The following is a 21,107-nucleotide window of genomic DNA, read 5'->3' on the forward strand; positions in this document are numbered from 1 at the left end:
GGTGCCAAGACTTTTTTTTGAGCATCAGTACAGACACAAGCGCTCATATACACGCGCATACACTCACCTCTATGAACGCACACACGCACACCCTACCTCTATGAGCACCTCCGAGAGGCTGAGCCGGCATATCATGTTGAGATTTACGAAGTCACCGTAGACGCCTCGTCGTCGACGGGAACGTCTCAACCACAGGTTGATTCGCGTCGGTGCCAAGACTTGTGACAAAGAACTCTACAAATATTTTTGACCTTCCGTTCCCAGATGGACGGCCAGGATTCGTTCAGGCCACGCCCGTGCTGTTCCTCCCCAGCAGAGAAGCCTCTCGTCCCTTGTCCTTTCTTCTTCCTCCCGCCCGCCCTCCGCCCCCAAACCCCATCCAGGTCCAGCCATGGCGGCCAAGCACCTGCTGTCCCGCGCCCGCCTCCTCCTGACCCGCCACCGCAGCCGCCCCACCATCCTCCCGCCCGCGCTCACCCGCCTCCTCTTCGGCGGGACCACCACCCCCTCCGGGCCGGAGGAGGACGACAAGGCCAGGGCCCGGGCGGCGGCCGTGGCCCTGGACGCCAAGAGGTCCAAGCGGGAGGGTTCGGACGACGACGACGAGGGCGCCGGGCTGCCCTGGACGTCCTGGCGGCCCGACGTGGCCTGGGTGACCAAGGCACTCGAGCCGGCGCTGCAGCTCTACAAGCACTACAACTGGAAGCCATTCGCCTGTAAGCATTTTCTCCTCCATTGATATACCTTTTTGCTGCCTCTGACTGTTCACGACAGATGAGACACATGGATTAGGATTTTATTAGGAAACAGAAATAACCCAGATCTTGCGTGGCTGTTGCTAAAATGTCCCTTTTTCACAGCAAGCCTGAATCTTTTATGGATAATTTTTATCAATTGGTATGCAACCTGCCCGCAAAATCAATCAGGTACTAGGTACTCCCTACGTACTAAATCAGCGACACGTTTTTTTTGGGGGACGGAGGGAGAGTAACTACACTACCACAATTGGGGGATCATCACGTTCCAACGTCGCAATGTTAGGGCAAACGAAACAATTACGCTCATCGTTGCGGTTGCAGACATGACTCGTAGCTCACAACTATTTCGATTGTTAGTCATAACTGAACTGGCTAATTATGTTGTTTTTTTGCAATACAACTTGCTCCAATCAGATTTCTTTAATTAATTAATTGCAAAACTAACATGTTACAATCTCGATGCATGCAGCTGACAACATCCCCGCAAGCACCCGCACTTTTAGCGAGATCATAAGTGACCTCCAGCACAGCAAGGTAAGCATACAGGACTGGAGCCTTAGTGACCTTACTGTCGGCCTCTACCTCATTTACCTTACCCAAGCTTCCGCAAAGAATGCTCAAGCCTTCAAGGGCGTTCAGATTTCCTCCAATAAGAAGGTATGTCCTGCACTGCAGGCTTCCCTTACTTCATATTGTTCTACTCGTCGAAATCTTAATCGACAGACAGGATTATCTCAACAATCGCCACTCTACCCAAGAAGAAGAAGAACATAAAATAATTCAAATCGGTCTATTAATTGTCTGCTCATGATGACTGAATATTATAATTTTAGACTCTCTACTGTAGACTGTTTATGCTTCTCAAAGATCTTGCACTAGCATGCGCATCTGATAGGGGAGTCACCTCTTTCCCTTTTTTTAGGTTCAAGAACTAATTTATCACCTTGAACTCGCAAAGGGTTGCTATAAGGGCAGTGCCACTGGGCTTGCAAAGCATAGCATGCTCCGGCCGAGGAATGTTTTAAAGTTTGTCAAGGATTCTAGTATTTTCAGACCTGGATATTACATCGGCATCGATCCCCGTGCTAAACTGGTCATCCTTGGGATTCGTGGGACCCATACGGTTTATGACCTTGTCACCGATTTGGTTGCATTAAGCGATAAGAAGGTGTCACCTAAAGGTTTCTCAACACACTTTGGAACATACGAGGCCGCTCGATGGTACCTACGCCATGAGTTGAGCATCATCAAAAAATGTTTGGAAAAACACAAGGTGGGAAATAGCTAGTATTTTAGGCATAATATCTGCATCTTCCTTTCATTTCCTCTGCTTATTTCCTTCTGTAATTTTCTTCAAAGCAAGCAGGATTACAAGTTGCGGTTGGTAGGTCACTCCCTTGGAGGAGCTTCAGCTGCATTGCTTGCTATAATGTTAAGGAAGAAGTCGAAGGAGGAGCTTGGATTTAGTCCCGACATAGTTTCAGCTGTTGGATTTGGAGTCCCGCCCTGTGTATCGAGAGAGATAGCTGAGAGTTGCGCAAGCTATGTCACCACTGTTGTACTGCAGGTTCGTTTCGGGTTTCCGTTGGTAATATAAATCTTGTTTTGGCTGCTTCCCCTGTCTCAACTTTGTAGTTGACATGTCTTCTGTCTTGCAGGATGACATTGTTCCTAGGTTAAGTGCAGCTTCGCTGGCAAGATTGCGAAATGAAATAATTGAAACAGATTGGTAAGCACTGAAACTGAAGTGCAGCAAATGACAAAACATTTTTAGATTAAATGTCAGGAAACTTTCCTCTGAGTAGCACGTGCACAATGAATCTGATGATCATCCTTCTTGCTGGTGATTGAACTTCCTATGGAAATCTCCTTCCCTGTAGCTTATTCGTATGATTAGCAGTTTAGCACTTGAAGTTCTGAAGGTTTAAGACAGGCTTTTGGTTGTATTTGCATACATGTTTCTGAATCATGCTGTTTTGCAGGGCCAAAGTTTTGGAGAAGGAAGATTGGAAGCATATAGTGGATATTGTGACTAATGCTAAGCTAGTTGTTTCGTCCATCCAAGACGTGGCGAACAAACTTGCTGATTACGCCAAAGTTGTAACATCAGCTAGCTCAGGTGGTAAGTCCAAGATAATTTATTATTAGGATTTGTATGTATCTTACTGAATCTGGCGTGGCTCTTGCTTCTGTCAGATGCTGCAAAAGACCCGCCCCGTCTTCAGGGCCCGGCGAAAGTTTTGAAGCCGGACGGCGAAGAGGACGTGTATGTGCCTGAGGATCTCTTCCTCCCGGGGACGCTGTATTACCTCCAGAGGGACGTCGAGAATATAAACGGCGTCGAGGAGGAGTCGTACACGCTCTGGAGAGGGGACGCCGGGGAAAATTTCCAGCGGATACTGTTGTCGGGCAACTTGATGTCTGATCACAAATGTGATAGCATACAGTACGCGCTGAGAGATGTGCTCAAGACCCTGCCTCTCCCTCTGCCTCTGCAGGAGGATTGATGCTACTAAGTTCCAAAGCTTATGTAGGAAAGCGGGTTTCGCAAAAACCGAGTGTTTTGTTGTACAGTTTTAGGTTATGTAAGGGATTGCCAAGAATAACAAAGTGCTAGCAAACTCTCAAGTTGCAGTCCAGAGTTTCTGGTGCTGATCTAGGTGTAGTATACCTCTTCTTTTTTACAAGAGGTATAGTGTAACTCTTGTTTGAAACTTGAGATAAAAGGGTGCTAAGGCAGAATAAGAGTTGCATGGATCCATATCTGTTTTTCCTCTTTAGAACAAAGGTTTTTACTATCTTGAATCAGTATCCTAGGACCCATATAGTCATTGTATCATAAGTCGGTGAAAAATCATATCTACAAGTTCAATTTATTTTGCAAAAATGCATGAATGGTGCCGTCCATGGACTTGAAAAATTAATCTGGTTGCTGGTGAAATCCATGGAGGGTTCAAGCTGGTGAGCAAGGTCTGGTACGCCGTCATCTCCATCGACGGCCCCTCTTCGTCCGTGCTTCAAGCTCAACGACATCACGACCCTTCCCCTTTCCTCGCCACCCCTACATTTTTCTCTAACCGGATGAAGCTTACAACGTTGTCTTCACCAACTGGGCATAGCCAGGTCTTACTGGAATGGATGTTGAGAGTTCATGGCTTTACAAATCAGTTTTGCTAGACGTGAAATACTTATCTCACATCTAACTCCTAAACCGTTTGATGCAAAGCTTTAACGATTCGTGCACGCAGCGCTTTTTGTTTTTTTCCGTGAGTTGTTTGTTGTCCTGTTTCGTAAGCAACATTTTAAAACTGTTTTCGTAGCCAACGTTTCGCTTTTTAGGGGAAGCCACGTTAGGTAGCTGCGCTGCTAGTCTATAGGCTGCTGCGTTCTTTTTTTTTCTTTTGCTGTTTCTTCTTTCTCCTTTTCTTTTTTATTATTATTTGTTTTAAATTATGAACTATTTTAGTTTCGATTTTGCCATTTCACATCTACTCCCTCCGTTCCAAATTACTCGTCACAGAAATGGATGTATCTAGAACTAAAATACATCTAGATACATCCATACCTGCGACAAGTAATTTGAAACGGAGGGAGTAGACGTGAAATGCTTACCTCACATCTAAGTCCAGGACCACCGGATCAAGATGTGATTGCTAGTTTTTTTTTTGTGATCGCTGGTTTGTTTAGATGAATTTTGTGATCGCTAGTTGTTCTACTTTCGTGCGTGTGCAGCATGTCATTGTTTTCGGTCTGAGTCTAAGCTGCTCTTTTTGTTTCCATCTGGGCCCGGTCTGTGTAGAGGGATGTGCTTCTTTTTGTTTTTTTTTCCAGTAGGCTGTCCTGAGAATTGGATGGTAGAGCGGGCACGTTTTTTCTCATGTCTTTTGTTCCTGTTTGTCGCTCTCTACTTACTACCACTCCCATTCTCATTATTTTTAGCAGAAGTTTTGCTTTTAGTTTTTAAATTGCATTTTAAGCATACTTTTTGATTTTTCAACTATGATTCCCATTTTTTGTTGAAAGCATGGTGTTTCCTTTATACGCTGGGGTAGGTGTGCGAAGGTGTGCTTACGAATTGGAGGAATCAGGTCCATCACTTTATACGCTGGGGTAGACATCTTATGATTGTCTGCATCGTAAGCCGGCTGATATTTGGAGAGGTTGGTCTCTTCAGCAATGACTGTTGCACGAGGACGGGTTTCTTTAACACAGGCGGCGAAGTCTTGCTGATTAAAAGAAGTCCCATTCTCCTTTAAGCTTGGATACCCACTGTCCACATCTGCCGGGTCTAAGTCCGGTACCCATGCCTTGGCACGGCTCAAGGCTGTCACAGCTCCGGCTCTTGCACAAGACCGTTTAATTTCTTGAAGTCTGGTGGGTAAGATGGACAATTTCTTCAACACATCACTTAACAGGTTGGGTCCTTGATTAGTTGGGGAGATGGTAGCAAGGGTACGTTGAGCTCCGGTGTACAATTGCTCGACAATGGTATAGACCGCCTTGAGCTTAACAAGCATATCCTGATTAAGGTTGCTACTCCTGGGACCTGAGGAAAACACAGATCGGTTAAATGTCGGTTTACATTACTACGACAAGTACTTACTTTGGATGAATAGCAAGGCGACTCACTGAAGATAGCAGAAATCATCTGAGATACACGGTGTTTTAAGCCGGTGAGCTCAGTGGTTACCTCCTGAAGAGCTGTTTCTGCTTTCTCAGCCCGCTGCGTTAAAGCAGTCTTCTCTTCAGCCCAAGTCTTTTTCTTCGCCGTAAAATGGGTCTTCAGTTTTTCCGACTCAGCCACGCTAAACTGGAATTTTGACTCAGCTTTCCGGGTCTCAGTTTCCTAAGCCGCCAGCCGGGTCTTTGCATCGTTCAATTGAGACTCCAGTTCAGCAGTAGCAGCCTGTATGAAGCACGGAGTTATCAACACATTTATATCAGGATTACAACAATATAAGTCCCAAGTCCTTTGCAAGCAACAACACTTGACACTTGGGGGCTAATGTCTGTCAGAACAATTTTCAAAGAAACGACTCTTATGAATAAAGTCCAAAGCACTCTGCAAGCAACACTACTTGGCACTTGGGGGCTAATGCATATTACTTGTATCTTAGTAATGATGAGTCGGATGTGCTGTAAACAGTCTCAGCCGACTCATGGGGGCTATGCAGTTAAGCTGTCCTTTCTTACACAACGATCAATAGGACCGGCTCATTCATACTGATTAAACCGGCCCTTGGGGGCTACGGATGCAAACTTAGACTAATTCAACATCCTGTTTAATTTTAAATCGGAGTTGGAGGGAGTCTATGATAGAAGCTTATGGATTCTTCTAAGTCTACAAATTATTCAGTCTTATCATAACCAGAAGACTTGGGGGCTGGCAGGATGTACATAACTTATTTAAAGCCGGACGACATACCTCATATTTCTGATGCATTTGTTTCATCATCTCAATTTCCAAATCGCGGCTGTAGTATACTTGGTTGAGATAACCAGACAATATTTCACTGCTGCTCAATTGAGCATAGTGGGAGATATCAAACCTCACTTTCTGTCTCTCGATGACTTCTTGCTTGGTAGAATGTTTGGCTAAAACAGTTGAGTTCCCCGGTTCAGTAAAACCAGTGCTAGTGATCAGAACGTCATCAACGTAAGTCTCTGACGGTTTAAGTGAGCTTGACAGTTCAGTATTAAAGAATCAATGTTGGTTTGATCAATAGAGAGGCCAGGCATCTCAGCTTGAGTGTTAGAAGTAAGATCTTTTGGTTGTTTCTCAGAGGCTTCTGGTGTAGAGGCTTGCTGGTCCGGTTCAGGAACTTTAGGGTCTTCAGCTGGCTTGGACACCTTTGCTTTCTTGTTAGGCTTTGCTTGTCCACTGAAAGTGTTAGGACAAGTCAGTATAATGGTGAGGATATAAAAGTACAGGATAAAGGTAATTGTTCTTACCCAGGGGAAGTCTTAAAAGCCAGCAATTCAGTTTGCGATGAGTCGCCAGAAGAAGAACGGGCAAGTTCCTGGATAATAGTCATCAACAGAGTTAAGTGATAGGCAAATAAGACCCGCCCACAGGTTAAAGGAGTAAGTTAAAAAAGAACCTTGTTTTGCCATTTTCGAGGAGCAGGAGTGTTCGGTAAACTGGAGGATAATTCTTCACCTTCGCTTGTCCGGGTCTGACATCGATTCTCGTGTTGCTATCATTTCAAAAGAAAGTGAGGATCTAAATAAGCCAAGGGGTGTGAAAACCTTACTTCCGGGTTACTTGCCAAAGTTTCTGTCTTGGCAAAGGTTTTGAGCCGGAGGAAATAATAGTTACCTCTTCTTCAACTGCTTGGCTGGCTCCCGTGTCATCCTGATAATAGTCAGTGTCAATAAGATGGTTGAAAAACAAGCCAAGAGAGTCAAGGGCTACCTCCGACTCAGAGGTGTCATCCAGATTAAGCAGATCAGAGGCGCTTGGTTTCTTCTTTTTCTTGGTTGTCTTCTTGACGGTTTTCTTGGCGGCTTTCTTGGCAGCCCTGGCCTTCTTGGCAGCTTCATGATCATATGTCTTCTTCCAAAAATCAGACTTAGCTTGTAAAAGTTATCAAAGGTTGAGTAAAATGTTTGAATAATGAGGTAAAGGTAAATAAGTTCAGAGACTCGCATCCGATGGCGGGTTAAGCTTGCAGAAAGGGCCCATACCCGTTTTAATGCAATCTTCTGGATCTTCATTCAGAAGGGACTTAACCATTTCATTTACTGCCTTGTCAGTTAATGGTGCAGAGCTGTGGCGCAGTGGATCCTTTACATCACCAGTGTAAGTGCACATTAAGCCGGAGCGGCGACTCAAAGGGATGATCCACCAAGAAGCCCAGCACCTGACCAGGTCAACACCAGTTAAACGGTTTCCTAGCAGAGCTGTAACCTTTGCAATGGTAGGAGCAAGTTTTGCCCGTTCAGCGGTGGTCAGCTTCTCGGGAAGATTGGGCTTTGAGTCCAGGCGCTCGACACGGTAACCCGGCAGTGGATTCTCGTCATCCGGAGAGGTATCTTTGAAGTAAAACCATGTCTGATTCCAATCCTTTGGGTGACTCGGTAGGAGTGCATAAGGGAAAATGGCGTCTTTTCTGCGTTGAATTGAGATTCCACCAAGTTCCAAGCTGGGTCCGTTGGTGAACTCATTCTGGCGGTTCAAACAAAAATATTCTCTAAAGAGGTCGATGTTGGGCTCCTCTTGAAGGTATACTTCACAGAAGACTTGAAAGTTACAGATATTTGACACGAAATTGGGTCCGATGTCTTGAGGATGGAGTTGGAATAAATGCAGAACATCTCGGAAAAACTTAGAGCCGGGCGGTGAGAAGCCCTGGTTCATGTGATCAGTGAATACAATGACTTCGCCATCCTTTGGCTGAGGTCTTTCCTCGCCCGGTTCAGGGTGCGGTAATGCATAACAATCTTTGCGGGCAAGTACCCGACTTTGACAAAGTCTTTGAATGTGCCTTCAGTGACGATGGAGGGGACCCAATTGCATGTATAAACTGTCTTTGGCGGCATGGTGAAAGAAGGAAAACCTAAAGGGAGGAAGTAATTTGCCGGTTCAAATTAGTTAGTGAAATCACAAGTTAACAGTTGCAGTATACGTTCAGAATGGCGGCTTAAGTGAGGACTAATGATATATGGTTAATTGTAAACCGGATATGTAAGCCGCCATGACACGTACTGGTATTCAAGATCTAATAAGAGAAATTTTTTACTAAGTATGGGGACAAACAAGTTTTGTAGATCGAAGCTATGAGATTGAATCTGCGGCAGTTCAGGAAAAAGGAAATAAATCCTAAATATAAGGTGGTGGCAACAGGAACGTGGAGGTGCCTAGATGAGATCTGCTGCGACAAAGATATATTCTAGTATAAAAAACAGGTTCTAAAACTGCTACCGCGCGAGGTTTGTACTACTTTCAGATCAAAACTATGGATTTGGAACGATGAAGGGGAAGAACGGTGGTGAATACCGATGAACAGAGAAACCCTAATGGAGATCTACTACAACAGACAAAGAGAGAAGTACTTACTGGATCTACCTGTGTCAGGTTATCAAGACCATGTATTTCTTCAACAGGCGGTAAATTAAGACCACGTATTTCTTCAATAGGAGGTAAATTCTTAACATCTTCAGCTTTAATACCCTTTTCTTTCATAGATTTCTTTGCCTCTTGCATATCTTCAAGATCGAGAAATAGAACACCTCTCTTCTTTGGAGTTGGTTTAGGAATAGGCTCAGGAACTGTCCAATTATTTTCATTAGTCAACATATTATTTAATAGAATTTTAGCTTCATCCGGTGTTCTTTCCCTGAAAACAGAACCATCACAACTATCCAGGTAATCTCTAGAAGCATCAGTTAGTCCATTATAAAAGATATCAAGTATTTCATTTTTCTTAAGAGGATGATCGGGCAAAGCATTAAGTAATTGGAGAAGCCTCCCCCAAGCTTTTGGGAGACTCTCTTCTTCAATTTGCACAAAATTATATATATACCTTAAGATAGCTTGTTTCTTATGAGCAGGGAAATATTTAGCAGAGAAGTAATAAATCATATCCTGGGGACTACGCACACAACCAGGATCAAGAGAATTAAACCATATCTTAGCATCACCCTTTAATGAGAACGGAAATATTTTAAGGATATAAAAGTAGCAAGTTCTCTCATCATTAGTGAACAGGGTGGCTATATCATTTAATTTAGTAAGATGTGCCACAACAGTTTCAGATTCATAGCCATAAAAAGGATCAGATTCAACCAAAGTAATTATATCAGGATGAACAGAGAATTCATAATCCTTATCAGTAACATAGATAGGTGAAGTAGAAAAAGCAGGGCCAGGTTTCATTCTAGCATTAAGGGATTGTTGCTTCCATTTAGCTAATAACCTCTATAGATCATATCTATCATTGCAAGCAAGAATAGCTCTAGAAGATTCTTCATCCAGAACATAACCCTCAGGAACAACAGGCAATTCATATTTATTAGGGGAGAGTCTTCTCATCACTTTCATCAATATTATTAGTTTCAATAATTTCATTCTCTCTAACCCTAGCAAGTTGTTCATCAAGAAATTCACCAAGTGGCATAGTAGTATCAAGCGTAGAAGTAGTTCCATCATAAGTATCATGCATAGCAGAAGTGGCATCATCAATAACATGCGACATATTAGAATGAATAACAGAAGTAGGTTTAGGTGTCGCAAGCTTACTCAAAACAGAAGGTGAATCAAGTGCAGAGCTAGATGGCAGTTCCTTACCTCCCCTCGTAGTTGAGGCATAAATGTTGGTTCTTGGATCTTTCAAGTTCTCATAATGATAAGCAGATATAAATCCCAAGTGACTCAAAGAATAGAGCTATGCTCCCCGGCAACGACGCCAGAAAATAGTCTTGATAACCCACAAGTATAGGCGATCGCAACAATTTTCGAGGGTAGAGTATTAAACCCAAATTTATTGATTCGACACAAGGGGAGCCCAAGAATATTCTCAAGTATTAGCAGCTGAGTTGTCAATTCAACCACACCTGGAAACTTAATATCTGCAGCAAAGTATTTAGTAGCAAAGTACTATGATAGTAGTGGTAACAGTAGCAAAAGGTAAACATAGCAAAAGTAGTGTTTTTGGTATTTTGTAGTGATGATAGCAATAGCAACGGAAAAGCAAATAAGCGAAGAACAATATATGGAAAGCTCGTAGGCAATGGATCAGTGATAGAGAATTATGCCGGATGCGGTTCATCATGTAACAATCATAACCTAGGGTGACACAGAACTAGCTCCAATTCATCAATGTAATGTAGGCATGTATTCCGAATATAGTCATATGTGCTTATGGAAAAGAACTTGCATGACATATTTTGTCCTACCCTCCCGTGGCAGCGGGGTCCAAGCGGAAACTAAGGGATATTAAGGCCTCCTTTTAATAGAGTACCGGACCAAAGCATTAACACATAGTGAATACATGAACTGCTCAAACTACGGTCATCACCGGGAGTGGTCCCGATTATTGTCACTTCGGGGTTGTCGGATCATAACACACAGTAGGTGACTATAGACTTGCAAGATAGGATCAAGAACTCTCATATATTGATTGAAACATAATAGGTTCAGATCTGAAATCATGGCACTCGGGCCCTAGTGACAAGCATTAAGCATAGCAAAGTCATAGCAACATCAAGCTCAGAACATAGTGGATACTAGGGATCAAACCCTAACAAAACTAACTCGATTACATGATAAATCTCATCCAACCCATCACCGTCCAGCAAGCCTACGATGGAATTACTCACGCTCGACGGTGAGCATCATGAAATTGGTGATGGAGGATGGTTGATGATGACGATGGCGATGGATTCCCCTCTCCGGAGCCCCGAATGGACTCCAGATCAACCCTCCCGAGAGATTTTAGGGCATGGCGGCGGCTCCGTATTGTAAAACGCGATGAATCCTTCTCCTTCATTTTTTTCTCCCCGAAAGTGAATATATAGAGTTGGGGTTGAGGTCGGAGGAGCTCCAGGGGGCCCACAAGGTAGGGGGGCACACCCAGGGGGCAGGCGCGCCCCCACCCTCGTGGCTAGGGTGTGGGCCCCTGGTCTTGATCTTTTGCCAGTATTTTTTATTATTTCCAAAATGACGCTCCATGGAGTTTTAGGTCATTCCGAGAACTTTTGTTTCTGCACATAAATAACACCATGGCAATTCTGCTGAAAACAGCGTCAGTCCGGGTTAGTTCCATTCAAATCATGCAAGTTAGAGTCCAATACAAGGGCAAAAGTGTTTGGAATAGTAGATACGACAGAGACATATCAACTCCCCCAAGCTTAAACCTTTGCTTGTCCTCAAGCAATTTAGTTGATAAACTGAAAGTGATAAAGAAAAACTTTTACAAACTCTGTTTGCTCTTGTTGTTGTAAATATGTAAAGCCAGCATTCAAGTTTTCAGCAAAGATTATATACTAACCATATTCACAATAACGCATAGGTCTCATGTTTACTCATATCAATAGCATAATCAACTAGCGAGCAATAATAATAAATCTCGGATGACAACACTTTCTCAAAACAATCATAATATGATATAATAAGATGGTATCTCGCTAGCCCTTTCTGAGACCATAAAACATAAATGCAGAGCACCTTTAAAGATCAAGGATTGACTAGACATTGTAATTCATGGTAAAAGAGATCCAGTCAAGTCATACTCAATGTAAACTAACAGTAATGAATGCAAATGACAGCGGTGCTCTCTAACTGGTGCTTTTTAATAAGAGGATGATGACTCAACATGAAAGTAAATAGATAGGCCCTTCGCGGAGGGAAGCAGGGATTTGTAGAGGTGCCAGAGCTCGGTTTTGAAATAGAGATGAATAATATTTTGAGCGGTATACTTTCATTGTCAACATAACAACCAAGAGATGGCGATATCTTCCATGATACACACATTATAGGCGGTTCCCAAACAGAATGGTAAAGTTTATACTCCCCCTCCACCAACAAGCATCAATTCATGGCTTGCTCGAAACAACGAGTGCCTCCAACTAAAAAGAGTCCCAGGGGGAGTTTTGTTTGCAATTATTTTGATTTGATTTGCATAAAGCATGGGACTGGGCATCCCGGTGACCAACCATTTTCTCATGAGTGAGGAGCGGAGTGCACTCCTCTTGAGAATAACCCGCCTAACATGGAAGATACGGACAACCCTAGTTGATACACGAGCTATTCAAGCATACAAAACATGATATTTATTTGAAGGTTTAGAGTTTGGCACATACAAATTTACTTGGAACGGTAGGTAGATACCGTATATAGGTAGGTATGGTGGGCTCATATGGAATAACTTTGGGGTTTATGGGATTGGATGCATGTCGGTGTCAAAACCGGCGGATCTCGGGTAGGGGGTCCCGAACTGTGCATCTAGGCCGAATGGTAACAGGAGGTAGGGGACACGATGTTTTACCCAGGTTCGGGCCCTCTTGATGGAGGTAAAACCCTACGTCCTGCTTGATTAATATTGATGATATGGGTAGTACAAGAGTAGATCTACCACGAGATCAGATAGGCTAAACCCTAGAAGCTAGCCTATGGTATGATTGTATGTTGTATATTGTATCTCTATCGACTAGCCTGGCCTCGGTTTATATAATGCACTGGAGGCCTAGGATAACAAGAGTCCTAGCCGAATACGCCGGTGGGGAGAAGTCCTTGTCTTGATCGCCAAGTCTTGTGGAATCTTCCTTGTATGCGGCAGCCGTCCGAACTGGCCCATGAGTATACGGCCATGGGGGTCCTCGGCCCAATCTAATAGATTGGGAGAGGACGTGGTGAGTACCCCCTAGTCCAGGACACCGTCAGTAGCCCCCTGAACCGGTCTTCAAGTTAGGGACGCTCCTCGATTCTTCCGAACTGTTCTTCATCTTCGGTTGCCGGTCTTGAAAACTGGTTCAACAAATCTTCTTTATCTTCGATCTTGAGGATCGCTGAAATGCATTCGACGAGTTTACACGTCGGGTATCCGAGGAGCCCCTTTAAGTTTCCGGCCTTTATCAATGCCTTGTTTATTTTTATGCCACACCTCGGGTTTGAAGTTGTTCCCGGGAGGCAGTGTCCTCTTGCGTCCGAGCTCTAATGCCGGACTGTATTCGAGGTATCTTTTGCAGCTGAGCACCAATGTCGGACTGCTTCCCAGCTCTAACGCCGGAATGTATCCGAGCTCCAACGTCGGACTATGTATCCGAGCTCCAACGCCGTACTATATCCGAGGTGTCATATCACCTTGGTTCAAAAAGGTTTGAAGGAGTTTAGCCGAGCTTAACGCCGGAAATGCCCTCTACGGAGCCAGCCACTAGCGCCCGAGCATTATGCCGGACTACTTCCGAGGTGGTGCACCACCCCGAATGTGGGCCGATTTTTGTGAATATTTTTTATTGGTGCAATTTATTCTCTGCTGAGATATATAGCCAGTAGCCCTCAAGGTGTGTATCGGTCTAAAACCCAAGATGCACATGAAGGATGACATAAGACCGCTGATCCCAGTAGCCGCTGAGACTCAGGTTGATTTGCAAAATCGGCCTGAGGATCAAGTCCTAGCTCGGCAGAATACTTCGGGACACAAAAGCGGCATGCTCAGTCCTCAAGACTCAGGTTGGGTGCGGCCGACCAACCTGAGGATCAAAATCTCCTCGGAAACTATATTGCACATAAAATTTTCTGCATTGGACAAGCAATGCAGTAGCCCCCGAGACATTGGTCGGGTGGCAACACCAGATCAGGGGATAGATGTGCCCCTTTAATATTTGTAAATAATAAGCCCGAAGCCCAGTAGCCCCCGAGCCTTAATGCGGGCACGAGTGGCCGAATTAAGGATCAATATCCATAGTAAAATCACAAATTATGTGTAATGACTCTATGTATCCAAGTACTTTACGCTTATTGTGAAAGTCAGTTTTCGGCTTTCTCCACTGAGGTGCTTAACCATGTGAGCTGGAAGCACAATCGCAGTGGTTCTCCCTTTGCACGCCTAGCCGAACAAAATGGAATGTAGGAAGCAAGTGCAGGAGCCGGGCAACCCAACTATTGACCGAAGACACAATTCGAAACCGATGCATATATAGCAATATCTGAGAATGTTTTTGCCGAATCCCTAAAGGTGTCCGGCGTTGCACTGCGAGACTAATGCTGGAAGAGCACAAATAGTTTAAAAGTGCCAAAAAGCTTGGAAAACCAAAGAACGTCAGTAAAAACATGACGTCCGAACAATATCAAGTGTTTGGTGCCAATCCGAAAGTTGGCCTTAGAAAAAAGAAGTTCTTCTGCCGTGCTTTAACATGATACATCCTATCTCAAGACTTCGAGCGGGTCAGCCTACGGCTTCAACCTCCTATCCCGAGGGCGGAGTACTTCTCATCAGGCCAGTTTAGCAAACTTAACTCTAGCGGCTTTGAGAGAGAAATTAGGCTCCCCGGCTAGTGACCGCACACTCGTGTCGAAAAAAGGAGTGATAAATAATAATAAAACATTGCAACGACTAAGAAGAAGAACACTTCCATCATTCCATTCTTCGAGAGTAGTCTCGACCACCGTATGGAAGTCATAGAAGAGCTTATCCACATAAATCATTCATGTTTAGCACCTTTTCATAAAATTTTGATCCGTTGCCGTTGATTTTTTTCGCTAAAAATAAAACTTACTTAAATAGAATCATTCAGACATTCCAATAGCATTTCTTTATTTCAAGCATCGAAAGTTGTATGTTTGACCATATGGATCTCGTATAACAACTTATAACTATCAATCATATAATTTCATCACCAATTTTGTTCCATTTTGATCCATCACTATAAATTTTCACTTTGTTCAAAACTGAAGAATTATTAGAAAAGCATCATCGACATATTCCGAAATCGTTTCCACCATTTTATGCTTCGAGGGTAGTATGTGCATCTATATGCACCTCAGATAGCAACTTAATTACCTAAAGAAATCTGATATTCTGGTACATTTTTTTAACCTTTTTTATCCATCATGGTAGATTTTCGATATTTACGAAACTGAAAACTTGTTTAAATTGCATTACCGACAAGTGATAGAAGCCTTGCTTCGTTTCTTGTTTCGAAGTGGTCTATGCAGCCATTTGAAAATCCTACAACAACTTATATATGTAGGAGTCACATATTTTTTACTAGTTTCTAATAACCTTTTGATTTATTACTTTACATTTTCTCCTCCTTTGAAAGTCGGAACTCATTTAAATGGGATATTTGACACATTATAACAGCCTTTCCATCATTCCATTCTTCAAGAGTAGTCTCGACCACCATTTGGAAGTCATAGAAGAGCTTATCCACATAAACTATTCATGTTTAGCTCCTTTTCATAAACTTTTGATCCGTTGCCGTTGATTTTTTTCGCTAAAAAGAAAACTTACTTAAATAGCATCATTTAGACATTCCAACAACATTTTTTTATTTCAAGCATCGAAAGTAGTATGTTTGACCATATGGATCTCGTATAACAACTTATAACTATCAATCATATAATTTCATCATCCATTTTGTTCCCTTTTGATCCATCACTATAATTTTTCACTTTGTTCAAAACTGAAGAATTATTAAAAAGCATCATCGACATATTCCGAAATCGTTTTGCACCATTTCACGCTTCGAGGGTAGTATGTGCATCTATATGCACCTCAGATAGCAACTTAATTACCTAAAGAAATCTGATATTCTGGTACATTTTTTAACCTTTTTTATCCATCATGGTAGATTTTCGATATTTGTGAAACTGAAAACTTGTTTAAATTGCATTACCGACAAGTGATAGAAGCCTTGCTTCGTTTCTTGTTTCGAAGTGGTCTATGCAGCCATTTGAAAATCCTACAACAACTTATATATGTAGGAGTCACATATTTTTTACTAGTTTTTAATAACCTTTTGATTTATTACTTTACATTTTCTCGTCCTTTGAAAGTCGGAACTCATTTAAATGGGATATTTGACACATTATAACAGCCTTTCCGTCATTCCATTCTTTGAGAGTAGTCTCGACCACCGTTTGGAAGTCATAGAAGAGCTTATCCACATAAACTATTCATGTTTAGCTCCTTTTCATAAACTTTTGATCCGTTCCCGTTGATTTTTTTCGCTAAAAAGAAAACTTACTTAAATAGCATCATCTAGACATTCCAACAACATTTTTTTATTTCAAGCATCGAAAGTTGTATGTTTGACCATATGGATCTCGTATAACAACTTATAACTATCAATCATATAATTTCATCACCCATTTTGTTCCCTTTTGATCCATCACTATAATTTTTCACTTTGTTCAAAACTGAAGAATTATTAAAAAAGCATCATCGACATATTCCGAAATCGTTTTGCACCATTTCACGCTTCGAGGCTAGTACGTGCATCTATATGCACCTCAGATATTAACTTAATTACCTAAAGAAATCTGATATTCTGGTACATTTTTTAACCTTTTATCCATCATGGTAGATTTCCGATTTTTGCGAAACTGAAAACTTGTTTAAATTGCATTACCGACAAGTGATAGAAGCCTTGCTTCGTTTCTTGTTTCGAAGTGGTTTATGCCGCCATTTGAAAATCCTACAACAACATATATATGTAGGAGTCACATATTTTTTATGAGTTTTTAATAACCTTTTGATTTTTACTTCACATTTTCTCCTCCTTTGAAAGTTGGAACTCATTTAAATGGGATATTTGACACATTATAACAGCCTTTCCATAATTCCATTCTTCGAGTGTAGTCTCGACCGCCGTATGGAAGTCATAGAATAGCTTATCCACATAAATTGTTCATGTTTAGCACGTTTTCATAGACTATTCATCCGTTACCGTTGATTTTTTATTCGCTAAAAAGAAAACTTACTTAAATTGCATCATTTAGACATTGCACCAGCATTTCTTCCATACAAGCATCGGAAGTTGTATGTTTGACCATATGGATCTCGTATAACAACTTATAACTAGTAATCATATAATTTCATCACCAATTTTGATCCCTTTAGATCCATTATTAATGAAGCATCATCGACATATTCCGAAATCGTTTCCACCATTTCACGCTTCGAGGGTAGTATGTGCATCTATATGCACCTCAGATAGTAACTTAATTACCTAAAGATATTTGATAATCTGGTACATTTTTTAACCGTTTTGATCCATCATGGTAGATTTTTGATTTTTGCAAAACTGAAAACTTGTTTAAATTGCATTACCGACAACTGATAGAAGCGTTGCTTCATTTCTTGTTTCGAAGTGGTCTATGCCGCCATTTGAAAATCCTAAAACAACTTATATATGTAGGAGTCACATATTTTTTACTAGTTTTTAATAACCTTTTGGTTTACTACTTTACATTTTCTCCTCCTTTGAAAGTCGGAACTCATTTAAATGGGATATTTGACACATTATAACAGCCTTTCCATCATTCCATTCTTCGAGAGTAGTCTCGACCGCCGTACGGAAGTCATAGAAGAGCTTATCCACATAAATTATTCATGTTTAGATCCTTTTCATAAACTTTTGATCTGTTGCCGTTTATTTTTTTCGCTAAAAAGAAAACTTACTTAAATAGCATCATTTAGACATTCCAACAACATTTCTTTATTTCAAGCATCGAAAGTTGTATGTTTGACCATATGGATCTCATATAACAACTTATAACTATCAATCATATAATTTCATCACCCATTTTGTTCCCTTTTGATCCATCACTATAATTTTTCACTTTGTTCAAAACTGAAGAATTATTAAAAAAGCATCATGACATATTCCGAAATCGTTTCCACCATTTCACGCTTCGAGGGTAGTATGTGCATCTATATGCACCTCAGATAGCAACTTAATTACCTAAAGAAATCTGATATTCTGGTACATTTTTTAACCTTGTAAGTGCATCTAGTGCCACCCTAGTTGGTTTTGGAGTATTGACGACAAACCTAGTTGAGGGACTAATGTGTTTGCGAGAATTACAGGAAAACACAGGTAGAAGTCCCTCATTGATTCGGTTTTACTACCAGGGATGACCCCTAAAAATGTATGAAGACATTGAAGACAAAGGTGGTATATGAAGATATTCACTTTGAAGACTATGACAAAAGAAGACACGTTATGAAGCATATGGAGCTCGAAGACTTAGATCTTTCGTAGTTCTCTTTCTTTTGTGTTGAGTCATAGGAACCACCGTACTATTAAGTGGGGTCCAGGAGAAGCAGTCAGAATGACTGAAGTGATGCCTAAATCAAAAACCTATGTCTTCGAGCGAAGACAATGAGAGCGAATCTTGTCCAGAGCCGGACAAGTCAGCTTTGCTTGTAGCCCAAGCAAAGTTGCCATGAGAGGTTAAAATCTGACCGTTGAGACACGTGTCAGTTCCTTAGTGACCCAGGGTCATTTCGGACAAATCAGGTCGGGTTGCCAAGTGGCTATAAATAGCCTACCCCCACAACCATAAACGGTTGGCTGCTCAGATTTCAGTGCACGGCTTTTGTCGTTTGAGAGCAACCCACCTCGAAGCCTTTGAGAGAAAAATTCCTAGAGAGGAGAAAAGCCCTAACCACCCAAAGCCAGAGTAAATTGGGCATCACTTAAGTCTTCGTGTCTGTGTGCTCTGAAGACTTATTACACTTGAGGACTGTGAATCCTCCAGACGGTTAGGCGTCGCGTTCAGAGCATCCAAGAGACATTGTGGATTGCCAGTGAACGAAGTCTGTGAAGGTTTGGGAGTCTACCTTGAAGACTTACCAGAGTGATTGGGCGAGGACTAAGTGACCTTAGCTCAAGGAGAATACGGTGAGGACTTGGTGTCCTGAACTGTGTGTTCAGGACTGGGTGTCCGGGACTGTGTGTCCTAAGGTTTAAATACCTAGCCACTCCAACCAGACGTACAATTGTCACAGCAACTGGAACTAGTCCAACATATCATTGTCTTCAACGAGTCACTGGTTTCATCTTCACTTCCTTTTTCTTACTGTTACTCATTGTGAAGCCATTGCATGCTTGCTTTATCTTTTGTCTTCACAACGTGAATGTATGATCTGTTTGGCTTCATAACTTCTTCCTACCTGATCCTTATTACACTGAAGCTGTTTGTCATTATGCTTTCACTCTGTTGAATACATGACCATGGCTGGCCTAGTGTAATCTAACTTCTGCTGCTTAGTAATAGGCATAATCTTCACTGTTTGTCTTCATAACTCTCACGTTTTGAAGACTTTCATAAAAATCGCCTATTCACCCCCCTCTAGTCGATATAACGCACTCTCAATTGGTATCAGAGCAAGGTGATCCCTTGTTCTGCGTGATTCGGTTTAACCACCTGGAGTTTTAGCTATGTCGACTGCAGGGATAATCAAAGTCTCCGCTGCGTGCCCCGTCTTCGATGGAACTAAATATCCCTACTGGAAGAATAAGACGCGCATGCATCTTAAAGCCATTGACGTCGACCTATGGTATGTCGTCGAGAACGGCGTTCCCAAGGCTGGAGAAGGTGTCACTGCTGCTGATGTCAAGAAGTTAACTCAACTGGACTCTACCGCCAAAAATATCATCTGTGGTCATCTGACAAAAGGACAGTATGGCCGTGTGAGTGCCTTGAAGACATCCAAGCTGGTCTGGGACTGGCTCTCCAAGGTCAATGAAGGCGTCTCAACCCAGAGAGATCAAAGAATCAGTGTTCTTTGCAACCTCTTCAACCGCTTCAAGCGAAATGACAATGAGAATGTCTAGCACACATTTGACCGGCTCACTGACATCACAAATGAGCTTCAAGCCCTCGGCGCCACTGAGATCACCAAACATGAAATCGTCAAGACGCTGCTGAGATCACTTGATAGTTCGTTTGACATCCTGGCCCTGATGATTCAAGAACGTCCTGATTTCAAGACACTCGATCCGTCTGACATACTTGAGAGTCTTAACACACATGAGTTTCAGCTTTCTGAGAAAAGAGATATCTACGGTCCAAACTATGGGCGAACTCGTGCCTTGAAGGCAAAAGCTGTCTCCTCATCTGAAGAAGAATCTGACTGCAGTTCTGATGATCCTGAAGACATTGGAAGAGAACTTGCAATGCTAGTGAAGAAGTTCCAAAAATTCACCAAGAAGAAAGGCTTCAGAAAATCTTCACGATCAAGCTCAAGGAATGATGAAGCTTCTGTTCATGACTACAAGAAGAAAACATGTCACAAGTGCAAGAAAACTGGACACTTCATCTCTGAGTGTCCACAGTGGGACAATGAGAACAGAAGGAAGAAGAAGAGCAAGGAATATGATTCTGACGACAAGAAAAAGAAGAAATACTCAAAGTCTTCTTCCAAGTCTTCATCAAAGTCTTCATCACACAAGAAGAGCTCATCTGGCAAGGCACGTGCGTTTGTTGGAAAGGAGATGGATTCAGAGGAGGAGTCCGCATCTGAGGAGGCAGAGGTGGAGTCTGATTCTGGCATTGCGAGTCTGGCTACAGCATACGTCGCCAAGTCCATCTTCAACACTGAAGACAATGACTGCATCACCGACACCGACGCAAACGACAAGAACGACTCCACTCCTACCTACTGCTTCATGGCACGCGGTGCCAAGGTAAACACACACACTACTCGCTATCAAACATCTAGTGACGATGACTCTGACTGTGATTCAAAACCCAGCTACAAAACACTTGCTAAAATTGTAACTGAACAACAGAAAGCTATGGAACATATTCAAAAACTGTTAGACAGAAGCGATGATCTGTTGGGTGCTGAAATGACTCGATCTGAATCCTTAATTGAAGACATAAAAAACCTTCAA

General features: G+C 42.3%; 1 protein-coding gene across 2 annotated transcripts; it reads left to right on the plus strand.

The window, feature by feature from the left end:
• The first annotated feature begins 331 nt into the window (after positions 1 to 331).
• Positions 332 to 3,571, plus strand: LOC123084670 (uncharacterized). 2 transcript variants are annotated; one of them, XM_044506150.1, is made up of 7 exons: positions 332 to 716; positions 1,228 to 1,415; positions 1,681 to 2,031; positions 2,125 to 2,325; positions 2,417 to 2,487; positions 2,741 to 2,877; positions 2,955 to 3,571. In XM_044506150.1, the coding sequence occupies exons 1-7, from the start codon at positions 392 to 394 to the stop codon at positions 3,263 to 3,265; spliced, it is 1,584 nt and encodes a 527-aa protein (XP_044362085.1). In that variant the 5' UTR covers positions 332 to 391; the 3' UTR covers positions 3,266 to 3,571. The 2 variants fall into 2 exon arrangements, with proteins under 2 accessions (XP_044362085.1, XP_044362084.1); XM_044506149.1 differs by having other exon boundaries at positions 333 to 716; positions 2,741 to 2,880; positions 2,955 to 3,565.
• Positions 3,572 to 21,107: the final 17,536 nt, after the last annotated feature.

The sequence above is a fragment of the Triticum aestivum genome, chromosome 4A (genome assembly GCF_018294505.1).
Source record: "Triticum aestivum cultivar Chinese Spring chromosome 4A, IWGSC CS RefSeq v2.1, whole genome shotgun sequence".
NCBI classification, from domain to species: domain Eukaryota; kingdom Viridiplantae; phylum Streptophyta; class Magnoliopsida; order Poales; family Poaceae; genus Triticum; species Triticum aestivum.

Bases quoted from the DNA above. Each gene is read 5' to 3' on its own strand.
- LOC123084670 (XM_044506149.1), top strand. From the start codon at position 392: ATGGCGGCCAAGCACCTGCTGTCCCGCGCCCGCCTCCTCCTGACCCGC. The intron at 717-1,227 runs GTAAGCATTTTC...CGATGCATGCAG, and splicing joins CAACTGGAAGCCATTCGCCT to CTGACAACATCCCCGCAAGC. The intron at 2,488-2,740 runs GTAAGCACTGAA...GCTGTTTTGCAG, and splicing joins GAAATAATTGAAACAGATTG to GGCCAAAGTTTTGGAGAAGG.